The 12,974-nt window shown below is 43.6% G+C and overlaps 1 protein-coding gene across 1 annotated transcript in view; it reads right to left on the bottom strand.

The window, feature by feature from the left end:
* The window catches only part of cux1a (cut-like homeobox 1a), a gene marked incomplete at its 5' end in the record, with an annotated part of 66,356 nt that overhangs the window by 12,687 nt on the left and 40,695 nt on the right, over window positions 1-12,974 (bottom strand). The window contains 5 exons of the mRNA XM_041240918.1: window positions 6,049-6,208; window positions 6,682-7,008; window positions 8,748-9,241; window positions 10,042-10,143; window positions 11,563-11,628. Of these exons, the coding sequence (XP_041096852.1) occupies window positions 6,049-6,208; window positions 6,682-7,008; window positions 8,748-9,241; window positions 10,042-10,143; window positions 11,563-11,628 (1,149 nt within the window). The remainder of the gene's footprint in view (window positions 1-6,048; window positions 6,209-6,681; window positions 7,009-8,747; window positions 9,242-10,041; window positions 10,144-11,562; window positions 11,629-12,974) is intronic.

Below are 12,974 nucleotides of genomic sequence, written 5' to 3'. Positions count from 1 at the left end.
TACTTTAGATGTCAATAAGGTACATTTATAAGAGTCTAAGAGGAACAACACACGAGCGTTGCACAAGTTTGTGGATTTTCACACTGAGAAAGCACTGATTCAGTTTCTGGTGTTTACAAAGCAAACTGTAAATCTGTTACCCTAAAGAGATCCAAAATGAGTTAAAAGCCTAGTTTCAAAGCTTCTGCGCAGTGACACCTCTTATAGGAAATCCTCCCCATAGGAATGCAATTACAAAGTGCTTTCCATGCCAGCTCACAACAGCACGGTCCAGATGCTTCCACTAAAGTGCTGTGCATCTAATCCCTTCCCCTGGCCCTGCATTTTATGCATGATCAATCCAACGCACGTGCTCAGTACAGGCGAACATACTGAAACAATGTCAGAAAGCAGGGGAACGCGTTTGTAGGTTAGAAAAATCGTACAGCACGCTACCTACACTTTACAAAACACAAATATTCTTACACTCCCTCTAAGAAAAACACTGCTGAATAGGAAAACTAAGACTGACCTCTTGTTTGTGTGTTTTTGTTGAAGGAATGCGCTGGTTACCTTGGGGCACAATACCTCAGATCTCGCCCGCTACTGCTGGCATTCAAGAGAAACCACTAAAGCAGACCGATGAGGGGGCAGGAAGTCTCATCACACTTTTAACAAACTACCTGCAGCGGTTTTCAATCACGTCAAGACCTAAGGGAGAGGCTGCTTTGGTTTATTTAATCACAGCATCTCAATCCTGAAATGATGAGTTAGTGACATCCATTCATCCTGCCAAGAATAAAAAATATATATATTGTAAGGGTCAGTACTGTGCAAAAATAAAATGACCTTCTTGCAAAATCTTAAGACAAAGCCATTATTACAACTGGAGGAAGGCTGATTCGCTAGCTTTCTCATGCCTTCGCAAAAATCTGGATTCAAGTCCGGCTGAAGCCTCAAGTCAATTGCGTTTTGATCTTTAAACCCAGGACTAAATGGACATTAGGGTAACTCATCACAAAACACTGCGCGATAGGACGCTTGTCATGGTATCAGCCTACTGCAGCTTACAAAGAAGTCCACATCACAACAATGGCATACATTTAGTGCAATTGGCTAGTCTCTGCTTGAGAGAAGCCCAGGACTGAATGGCAGGCAGAGGGTGATCAGGTCAGGATTGAGGTGCTTTTTGTCTTCGTGGCAGAAGGGAACTTAAGAGCACAGCACTGTCATTACTGTGAACTCAGCTATCATTGAATGTGAAGGTAATGGCACGGACACCTCAATCCTAACCTGAACTCCCCCCTCCTGCAATTCAGTCCTGAGCCTCTATTAGACAGAGATCGACAACTGCAGTTTTGTCATCTGGGTTCTTTGAAGCTCCAACTTAAGTGATCAGAGTAACTAGATTCAAACCCATATATAAAAGTGAACAAGTTTGCTGTGCCAGCCAGCAGCCCCCTCAAAACAACGTTCAATAGAAAATGAACACCACCAAACTGACATGGAAACAAAATGTTGCTGAAACCAGCCCAGTGTGTTCCCTGTTTACCAAATGAATGGAAAACATGTTAATTCATTACTGCAAATGAGATAATCCATCAAAACCATTCAAATCCTGCCTACTTTTTACTTAAAACACATTTGGCCAGCTCCCAGTTTCCTCATCCATGGTACCCTTTTAAAAGGCACTTGAATTGTTAGCAGAGCTATCTATTAAGAGCAGTGAATTAAACCCATCACAAGAACATAATGTCCTTTTAAATTCTTGCCAGACTGTATTAGGCAAGCTGACATTGATTTTTTATTTTTTTTTAAGCTACAGATTTTAAAAGCTATTAATTCAAATCCTTAAAAAAAAAAAAAAACATAATCTATATATATATATTGCTTTTCCTAATTTGTGATAAAAATTACAGAGAAAGGGTACTTAATGTAGGACAGGCAGTAAAAGCAATTCATCATGCTCCCGCTCCACTGCTTGCGTTATGGGCCGGCTCCTTTTCAGCATTCATCATGTAATCAGCCGATTATTTGCATATTAATCAGGCAGTGGAGCGCGAGGGAAGAGCGTTGCGGCCAAATGCTGCGCTGTCTCGGGAGGAGAGCTCAGTAATTATCATACATCAGCGTTATGATGGGGTAATTGATTACAACATCTCCACGAAGCCCCAGGGATGCCCCACGCTCACCCAGCCCCCTGCTCCCTACTCTGCTGTGTGCATTTGCATAGGAGCACTCAGCCTCCTTCATTAGTCCTCTCCTTACCTCTCCTGCTGTACAGGCCTAGCTCGCACTGCTCCTCCCCAAACACAGCTAGCTTTTCTTTCATCCTGTCTCCAGCTGAACAGAACCAGCTATAGCATTCCTGCATTTCTCTTTCTCTCAATCTTCATCCATAACTATTAAAATGCTAAACAGTGCTAAATTTGTAACTAAAAGAAACCTAATAAATTCAATGACAAGCATTAGTCCTAATGCAAAAACCCTTATGTGCTGATTGTGCCTATGCGTCTGTCACACTCTACACGGTGAACACGAGAACTGCCTTGATTTTGAACCAATCTTCACCAAACTTTAAATCATACACTCCTAGTCTCTTTTCGGATTGCATTTCGCTAGAATACAATACACTCTCGATTTTATTGCAGTTATGAGGACCCTCTGAAAGCGCTGGCACTGGTTTTGATAAAGAGTGGGTCAGAACATCAGAAGCACTATCTGCCTGAACTGAACAGGGTAGTGAACTGCGTCCCAGCTGAAACAATCCAGGGCTGTAATTAGGGTGGCCACGTGGATCCTGGTTCCCTGGGACTGCGTGGGACCGTTCAGTTTCTTTAACTCTAATCATAGTTTGTTTCGAACAGTTGTCCTTTTGTAATGCTTTAATCTGTACTGCAGTCTAGTGAGCGAGCGCTGTAGTAAACACCGATACAAAGCGTAGAGGCTAGCTGTAAATCTTATGTACACTGGGAAATGTTTAAAACAAATATTTAACCCTTTGCGGTCCTATGTCGGACCAGGTCTGACATTACAATTTTTCCTTTCCGGTCCGATGCCAGACCCTGTCCGACATCATCAAAAAGACGTCAAGCATGGGTCTCTAGACGTTTTTTCTCTGGAAAAAGCAGAGAAAAACCACTGAATGGCCCAGTGAGACCGACAGATGCCGAAAAAACCAAACAAGACAGCTGCTTCCGCATCCAGCGCTCAAAGAATATCACAGACATCTGCAGAGCTTTTTGAGATGTTATAGTAATAAAATAATGACTTGGATCGCATTACTGAGGAGTTTGGTGATAAAACGAGTGATCAGGAGATGATTTATCAGTATGCACGACTATGAAGAGGTATGTGATAAATACAGTGAACAAGGGCTGGGGCTCGGCTGGAGATGCGGTACTGAGTGTCCTGTTGATATGCAGTGGCCTTTTAAACCTGTTTAACTGTGAATAAAATTACTTTTAAACAGCGCGTGTAAAATAAACAGTGCGTGTGAAAATAAATTGGACCTGACGCGCCTGACAAGCGCTGAATAAATGGACCGCAAAGGGTCAATTCCTGGTTTAGTAACTAGACTGGGTGTTTGAGCACTATGGTTAGAAAACAATGCTTTAAGAATTACATACAGCAGAATGTACAGTATTGCGATGTTAATAACCTGAAAAAAGACGATCCTGATTCTTTTGAGATAATTCACACATCATAGGTAACTCAACTGTAGAAATTTTAATTTGTTTCCAACTTTTGCTCAAGATTGCTCACTAAGAGAAAGAAAATGTTTCCTTTAAACATTGCAGTGTATCCAGATCATTTAACAATACTGGTGCTCTGACTGAAATGAATGGTGTATTGTGGGAACCAAAATAACGTTAACATCATGTTTCATCACAATTAGAGAAGCGGTTTTCTATATATAAGGTGAATGTAAAATGTGATACTCCTATGTACGACCGCCTGCACTATATCATGAACTCCGTGGATTTCATACCTGGGGGGGATTAAAAAAAAAAAGTGGTAACGTTTATTCAGTGATTAAACAAAAGGCTTTATTTGACAGGAACTGTGCTCTGCGTGTGTAAACTGGACTGCACTGGACTGTATCACTTCAATGCTCAGCAGCTTCCCCACACTGCAGAACAATAGGGCACTTCCACAAGCGCGACTGCCCTTTGAAGCACATGACACGTGCTCAAAAACCCAGGATTTATTTTTAGCCGAGGCGACTCGTTCCCTGTTCCCATAAGGCAGTGACAATTAATGCGGGATTGCGATACTGAACTAGGCAGAACTTGCACTTGTGCAGCAATCCCTATATCCTACTGCAATGGAAAGGGCTTCAGTGTTGAACCATCCGGCTGCATGTTAAAGGAAAGCTACAGCGCTACGCCCCCTGGTGTCTCATGGGTGAAATTACAACGCTACACCGTTCAAATTGTTTAAAGATTAACTGCTTTATAATGTATTTATTTTTAAATGACAACACACAGCTTGTCTTCCATTAAAATGTTTCACATTAAAGTTTGCTTGGTGGAAACATATATAAGTGATTTTCTACTGTACAGAATTCTGCTGGAATAAGCGGAATTGATAAACAGCAGCACATAATGAAGAAACATATGGTATCGTTGAAAGCGTTGAAAGATTATCTTAAGAAGAATATAATGTGATATTCACAACCTAAACAATAATGTTATAAACTATAAATGAACCTTTTTAACTAGTAAAGTATCAGTAGAAATGGGTAAACAACAATGTGAAAGAGAAACTCCTTATGGACCTATAGTTGCACTGCCCCTCTATAAACTCTGTTCACAGTTGGGTAGAACTTCCACAAGAACAGTGAAAGCAGAACACTTCAGTAACACCAGCTGTATCAAATATGAAGAACAATGCAGTACCATGAAGCCCCCTCTAACGCAGCGGCAGGCCTCCCTCCTTCCCCTTGTGTTGTGTTACTGGGACGGTACGGGGTCTGATTGGGTGGTTTTGTTCCTGGTGAGGCGGCTGCTCTCTGCAGCAAGGCAGTGATGAATGGTGCTGGGATTGCTAGACAAACAGACAGGCAGCCCAGACTCCCCGGGGACTAGGAGACACACAGCTGGAGAAACCTACTCCGGATAGAGGCAGAGCAGCAGCAGCTCAATTGCATTTTGGGAGCGGAGATTAAACTAAACTCAACGGCCGTGATTGTAAGCTTTTATCCATCCCTGGTCTGTGTCTTATAATAAACGGATTGAGAAAGGCAATACGGGGGGCTACTGGAAAGATACCTCCACCGCATCACTACACAGTCCCAGTGCATAGAGAACAAACTGCTACACTATTAGCTATAATCAATGTGTTAAATAACTACATTAAAACAGACGACAAACAGCAGTAAGTCAGTAATACATAGTGTTTATCCTCCGCCATGGCTGTAAATAATCACACGTCTGCCTCCATCGTATTGCCAGGTTCTGACGTACTCAGTAACTTGCAATAAATAACATCCTTATCATTACAATTGAATTGAGCGATTCTTAAAAACCAGATACAGACGTGTGAAAATGGAAATGTGACATACATTTTTCCCCACTATCTGGCACATGGAACAACAACATGGGACCCTTTTTCTAATCCAGGGTAAAGAAATACATATCGCAGCTTCCACAGCAGCAGCTCATGTTTGGTTTATGGTGGCAAATCAGTTGCATTTGGTAGTTTTGCAACATATTTTCTTTGCCTGTTTACAGACTCGGTACGGCAGTAAAAATGTCAGAGGAAAATTCGCTTCCAATCGTCTTTCAAAACACTCAACACGGAAGTGAACTGTCATTGACTGGGGGTCAATTAAAGCTTTTCTTGTTTTGAAACCAAACATATTAATAAATAGGTATGTTTTGATTTATTTAATCCCTGCAGACAAATTCTACTTGAAGGCATTTACTCTGAAAATACAAGTATCAGCACACCCCTATTAACTAGTAAAACATAAATCAGACTCAGACGTTGACCTGATGGGGCCTGTGAGTATTCTCGAGTCGTTTCTGGCTGCTGTTTTCTTTGTGTTTATTCTGCTGCTCTTACCTTGCGGCTGGCCCTGCAGGGGGAGCACATTCTGGCCAAGCTCCCCATTGAGCCACAGCTGCATGCGGATGAAGGGCTCCCGACCTTTCTGGGTCAGCTTGCTCCAGGGCTTGGGCCGGGACAGCATATCACTCACACTCCCCTGAGACAGACCCAGAACCTGCAAGGGGAGAGGAGACACCGTCAGCACAAACACACACAGCTTTCCAGCATGCTTGCTCGCTACATGCTAATCTTCTGAAAATACACGCTTGAAATTCAGAGATCTGGACCTCTCTACACTCATGGAGCAAAGAGGATACTTTGGGCAGATTCAATCAAGCCCATGCAACCAATTTACAACCAATAAGATAAGAACACATCATCAGCAAGGCCTAAGTGTAAAGAGTTTGGTGGTCTCAAATTAGCCCTCAGTGGAATCCACATGAACAAAGCAAGCACACAAACCATTGTGCTGTAAGACAAAGAAAACATTTCAGCCACGTCGTCATGTTCAACCTCTACTGAACCAAGTGCTCTCTGTGTAAGACCTTCCCAGGGTTAGAAACTCTCAGTAGCTCTGCTAGTGTTGAGTTTCCAGCCCTGCACTCCCCCTTGCTGTCCAGTCACTCTGTGGTGAGCACGGGCCCTGACCTTTTCTCCGAAGATGCGCTGGCAGATGCCGTTCTTGGCCAACTTGTCCTTGACCTGCCTGGTGAGCTCCAGCGTGTCCACCTCCTGGTACATGTAGAACTCGTACTGCTCAGGGGTGAGCGGGGGCACGGCCGGCTTGGCAGGCTTGCCGAGGGGCAGCAGCGGGGAGGAGGGCAGGGGGCTGCTCTGGGGGGTCTCGCTGCGGCTGGCTCCCTGCATGCTCAGCTCTGAGCCCTGGGAGTAGGGAGACTCGGCGCTGGGCCAGTCCTTCCAGTAGTCTGAAGAGGAGGAGGGGGCGGTCGAGGACCCTGCCAGCCGGGGGGGCTTCTAACAACAACAGGAACAGGAACACAAGACAGGCAACCAGTCAGCAACCACGCTTTCCAAAGGGGGATTTATCACTGAAGGGATCGCATTACGAATTTTTCATCTTTTACCTGTTCAATGTCCTATAACGCGTGTTCCCGGCAAATGTCCTCTTTTTCAACAGCAGGTCCGCTTCTAAGAAGACTTCTTAAAGCAATTTTTTTTAAACAATTATTTTTTTCATTTTCCAATTTTTCTCCTAATTTGGAATGTCCAGTTATTATTCGACCTGGCTCACCGCCAAAACGAGTGCCCTTAGCAGCTCGCTTTTTTCGCTCTGCAAGCCTGCCGTGCAGCCATATTCTGAACTTGCAGCGTCGGAGAATCGCACAGTTCTGAATTACGTACAGGCCGGCCCGCAGGCGCCCGGCCAGCCACAGGGGTCGCTGGTGTGCGGTGAACCAAGGATTCCCCAGCCGACCTAACCCCTTTCCCGCCCGGGCAGCGCTTCGCCAATTGTGTGCCGCTCCCTGGGAACTCCCGTCCACGATCAGCAGTGGCATAGCTTGGATTCGAACCGGTGATCTCCAAGCTATAGGGCGCATCCTGCACAGTAGAGTGCCTTTATCAGATGCGCCACTCGGGAGCCCTTTCCTTAAAACAATTTTGCAGAGAATTTTTTCATTTACAAATTCACTGTTGCTACAATTGCAGAGGGGCAAAAATTACAGTTGCACATTACCAATGGTCATTTCTTAAACCACTTTTTAAGAGTCTTTTCAGAGGCGTTCCTGTGGCTGAAAGAGTTGTGTTAATGTATACGCTAACTAAAATAACACATTGTACTTTAAAAGCATATTACCTAATACAATAGTTGGTCCTCATTCCTACAATTTATGATGTCTCCTTATGAGTTTTGTGAAAACCTCAGAAGTTTACATTACAGTATATGCCCATTTTTGTTTATTTAAAACTATGAAATGAATTATACTGGGATTGTCTTTCAGTAAAGTCACCTGGTGCTGACAGATCGGCCAGGGTTCAACCGACACTCAGTCAGGGCCAGCAGACAAAGGTCTTGGTTACCTGCCTTCACCACTGAAGCACATATTCATTTTACTCGGTCTGTTAGACTGGATAAATAAAAGAGATCTTCAAGATTTATTACGGTTTTGATTAATTGTGAACTCTTTCTGAAGTGTAACATTCTGCCATTAATCTATAGAATGTGTCACTGCGCAATGTGCAAGGAGTATAAGGATCTGCAGACGTGCTTAATAACCTTGTTATCTACATGCGCCACAATGACGGGCACATGATTCGAGACAAATAATAAAGATTACAGTTCTCGAAAAAGCATTTGTTTCATCTTGTCAGTACTGTAGCAGCTAGTGAACTATCCCCTGCAAATGAACTCTATTCTTTTCATTTATAAAGTTTGTTTGAAATAATCCGACTTCCATCATCTGGGGCTACTGCCTATAATACTGTTGGCTTTTCATTTCTGTAATGAATTTTGGAGTTTACAAAATAGTCCACACAACAGGGATAGAACATAAAGCATAAGCATTTCCCTACATTGCCCTAAAAAGAAGTGCTTGATTTTCATTTTGTGAAGTGGATTGCTCAAGCTACCGTCTACCGAGGGCTAAGTTTAGACCACCAGACCCATTACACAGTACTTGAATTGAAACCTCCAGAGATAGAGGCTAGTCCACTAACCCACTGCCCCTCCCGGATATCTCAAGTCCAGCTCATACCTCTTTGCTTTCCTCCTGTTGGCGGCTCTCGTCTCCAGTAGGGGGTGCGCTCCGCCTCTCGGAGTGCATGGTGCTCCACCACTGGTCCCTCCAGGAGCCCCCACGCCCGCTCTCTGCATTCTTGCCTTGCTTAGGGCCTCCGTCGGTGATGCCATGTAGCTCTGCGATGGACGACTCTGCGTTCTCTTTCTTGATGGAGCCTCCGGAGTGGAAGTCCAGGATGGAGGAGGAGCCAGGGCCCTTTTTCAGGGACAAGGCCAGCGGGGAGAAGGTGGGGACAGCCGTCAGGGAGGCAGAGGTCAGCAGCTTGGGAGACAGCAGTGATAGGTCGGCTTGGGAGATGGGCGTGGCTTTGAGGACAGGCTCTAAAGCAGCCTGCTGGGCCTCCATCTCACGCCGGGCCTGCTCCAGGATTGAGCGGATAGCCTCGTCAGAGCTGCCGATGCTGCCCCCTGATACACTGCTGGAGGGGGGAGGAGGCTGGGAGGGCTCCACTGCAGACACAGGTACAGAGTTATTAAAGAGGTGAACTGAACACATAAACTGAACCATTTACTGGTATTAACTAAATGGTTACCATATACTTCTGCAATTGTGAGGCTGGAACTCCACACATTAGCAGCATGTTTTAGCACATTTATTTTCCTGATCATATACTTTGACTGTACTGTACAGTGTCGCTTTAGCATGATTAATGTACCTGCATCTTGACGTTCACAGTATGCAATAAAACCCTGCAGATGTAGAGTAACATGACAGAGAATCTGCATGAGAAAAATAAGGAAACTATCTTCAAAACAAAACTGAAAGAACAGTGCAGATCACAGCTACTTTCATTAACCATTACACCTGGTTATAAAAATGTGATCAGACTGGACTGTTTTGAAGTTCTACGGGAGCTTTAATTTTTCCCTATTTTTACAGAAGGTGTATCAAAAATCACAGATTTTCACCCACAATTTTGAAACTTACTGCAACATGGGCACAATTGGCTTATGTGGTCTTCCCATGTCTTGAGAAATCAATTAATGCTGTAACCCTTAAACTCTGTTAACTCCACAGAGTTGAAAGATCACAATTATCTTACTATCTGATAATCACTGCCAACACACAAAAAAGGGTAAGGGAGCAGCTTTTAAATGCTATTTATAGCTAAATCTACTTTAAATGCAGTAGAATCCCAGGAAAGAACGGCAAAAACGCAAAACTATTCTGTGTACAGCAGTGGCCTTCCATTTGTGCCAGGGCATGGCTGCACTGCACAGGGAACTCTTTCACAGGCTGATTGTCTCACCTGTTTTCTGCACCTGCAGCTCCCTCTTGGCTTGCTCCAGGATGGACTTGATGGCCTCGTCAGACCCGCTCTCCGAGGTTCGGATCCGGGTTGTAATGTTCCCTGCAAGGGCAGAGACCAGAGAGTGAGGCCACAGGAGAAGGAGAGAGGCTTTACCACTCCAGCACAGGCTAAACAACCCAGTGAACACAAGTCAACCCTAAACCAGCCCTGCAGTCCAGCACGACAGAGGGGAAGAACCGCACTCCACACTCAGGATGTGCAATACAACCCATGATACTTTAATAAGGGTTTATTGTAATGATCGAAATACTTTTAACTCTGTATCAGTCCAGCTCCCGTTTCCCCACTGACACCCTTATCAGCAATTAAAAGAGACAGTGGAAGGAGGTGCGCAAAAGAACTAAAAGATTAAAGATGGTAGTATTAAAACCCATTTATATAATTAAAATATAACTTTCTTTTTTTTTTTTTTTTTAAATCCTACACACCTGTGTAATATATTATGCATACCCATATTCTCTGCCTCTTTTATAGATTTTGCAAAACCTGAAAACTAGACAGCATATATTTTAATGATGGACAAAAACTGTTGTACTGTGTAGTATACTGAATGCCACAATTTTTTTTATAGTTGGAAACGCTAAAAGAAACTCAATTTGACGAAAAGCACTTTGACTAGAACTCTTTCTCAATGTCTTCACTGTTTTTTTAGACACAGGAGTCAGGGAGGCTACAGTAACCAGAGGGTGAGTATGTCCTAATCCCCTCACACCTCCTGAATCTTACGCTCCCACAGCTGCTGCTAATATTCTACCCATAGCACACTTTGAAGAGAGTGCGTGTTTATGGTGGAGATACACGTGGTTCCGAGAGGGGGAGCCTCATTTGAAAGAACGAACAAAGCCAGACTAAACCTCGCCTTTCCCGCTTATCATGCAGATCTGAACTGGGAGACTTTACAATGCATTCTGACTGGACACAGTGAACCAGAAGAGTCTGATATTGAACAAGGTTTTATCCTGGTTACTTATTACACGGAAGTGACTATCACAATGGCTCACTGCACTGGTACAATCGTTTGATCTGGGTATTTTAAACAGACCTTTGCAGACTTTAAATTGTATTTTTTTGTATCAGCTTTCCAACCTGTATTAAACACCTGAACTAAGTGGTCATCTTCTCACACCAGCTAGTAAACCCAAGACAGACATTTGCAAGTAAATGGCACCTGTCTACAGCAACCACAAATACTCAGCCCCTTTTGCAGACCAGTTAGTTCAGATTTCACTGTATTTTCACATCAGGAACTGGGGATTTCTTTAGTTTTTTTCCCCGGCTGACCTGACCCCCTCCTCTTTTCTGAAATACTCACGTCGCTGTTTTTTTTTTTTTTTTTTTTTTTTTTTTTTTACCAGATTCCAGGCCAGAATGAGAAACGTGTGCAAAGCTAAGACAACCACACACAAGTATAGTTTATCACACTCCAATCACCAGAGAACAGACCTGGCCGCGACGTACCTTCCGAGCCATTTCTTCTTTTCGGTAGCTCTTGAAATACTCTGTTCAGGTTCTGGCCTGGATTCTCTGTTGAAAAACAAGCGGCGACAGATAGAAGATGAGTCAGGGGCTGGACTTCCCAATGGAACTGGGGAGGGGGTTAGAATCAGGGGAGTGGAACTGAACTAAACTGATCTCGACAATACGAGCCTACGGCAATTCTGTACTGGCAGCCTCTTAACAGCCAGTAACACACAGCACAGACTTCCCACCCCCCTCTAACTACTGGTGCCAATATGCAGTCCCTTTGGTTTTACTGTATACATCTGACATGTTTAGAAACTGCCTGAAAAAAGGGATCAGCCACTTAGAGGCAATATCTACAAAAGGGCTAAGTTACAACTGAGTTTAAATTGACCCATTTTAAGGAACCTCTTCAATGAAATTTAAAACAAGGGCCAATTTAGCCCAAGCTTGGCCCCACTGTAGATACTGACTCTTTTATATGGCTGATCCTTTCTTCCAGGTGTCTCCATCCATTCTAACCAGACTACAGTAAATACTGCTGCTCTACTTGAGTTTTACCTGCCCTCCTGAGTGGAATGTTTTATGGGTTTAAACCTCATTTTAACTAATGATGTTATGAACAATCCCTTCTATGTTACAGCTATTATAAAGAATATGTTCTTGATCAATGGGCTAGTGATTTTGGCTCGCTCTTTTAAAGAACTACAGCTTGCTCCAGACGTCTTTTACTGTGCTACTTAGACTAAACGCCTGTGTGCTTAGTCTTGTACACCTGTGGCACTATTGCTAGCTATTACTGTAACAGTACTGACACAGAGCTGTTCCTGACCAACTGATGTATTACTCTGCATTCCATTGTATATTACTTGCTGACTATACCGCAAATCCTCATCAGTTCTGTAGCGAGATTGTACTTTATTTTGACTGCTTATTTTTTGTCAGTTTCGCTTCTGGTAAGTTTCTACGCGATGTCTAATACAATGATGTTTCTGCAGCGAATGTTTTCTACTGTGCAGCTGTGTCTTTTAAGAGTTTTCAGTTTGTGGTTTCTATTTAGGCTTCAATAGAGCCTCTAAGAAGTGTGCTGTTACACTGTTTTAGTATCTAACGGTCCCTCTGCAAACAAAGGAAGGGTCTTGCACTTGTGTAACAGCCTCCCTCTGCTCCGTGCTGGTTAAGCAGAGAAAGCAAAGCTTTTAAAACACTGTAATGCATGTTTTCGGCGGCTCCCTCGAATCATGCTGACAGTGTATTTCCCACACACTCTTTGTTGTGTCAGAGAAATACACCCTCAACATGAACAGACGTGGCCACTGAGGACTTATAATACACTGTGCTGGAGAGATTACTGATAATACTGCACAACAACTGGGGAGCGAGTGAATGGGGACTAAAGCTACACAAAG

This window comes from Polyodon spathula, unplaced genomic scaffold, assembly GCF_017654505.1.
Source record: "Polyodon spathula isolate WHYD16114869_AA unplaced genomic scaffold, ASM1765450v1 scaffolds_726, whole genome shotgun sequence".
Classification (NCBI taxonomy): Eukaryota; Metazoa; Chordata; class Actinopteri; order Acipenseriformes; family Polyodontidae; genus Polyodon; species Polyodon spathula.
This window is presented reverse-complemented; position numbering and strand designations above follow the sequence as displayed.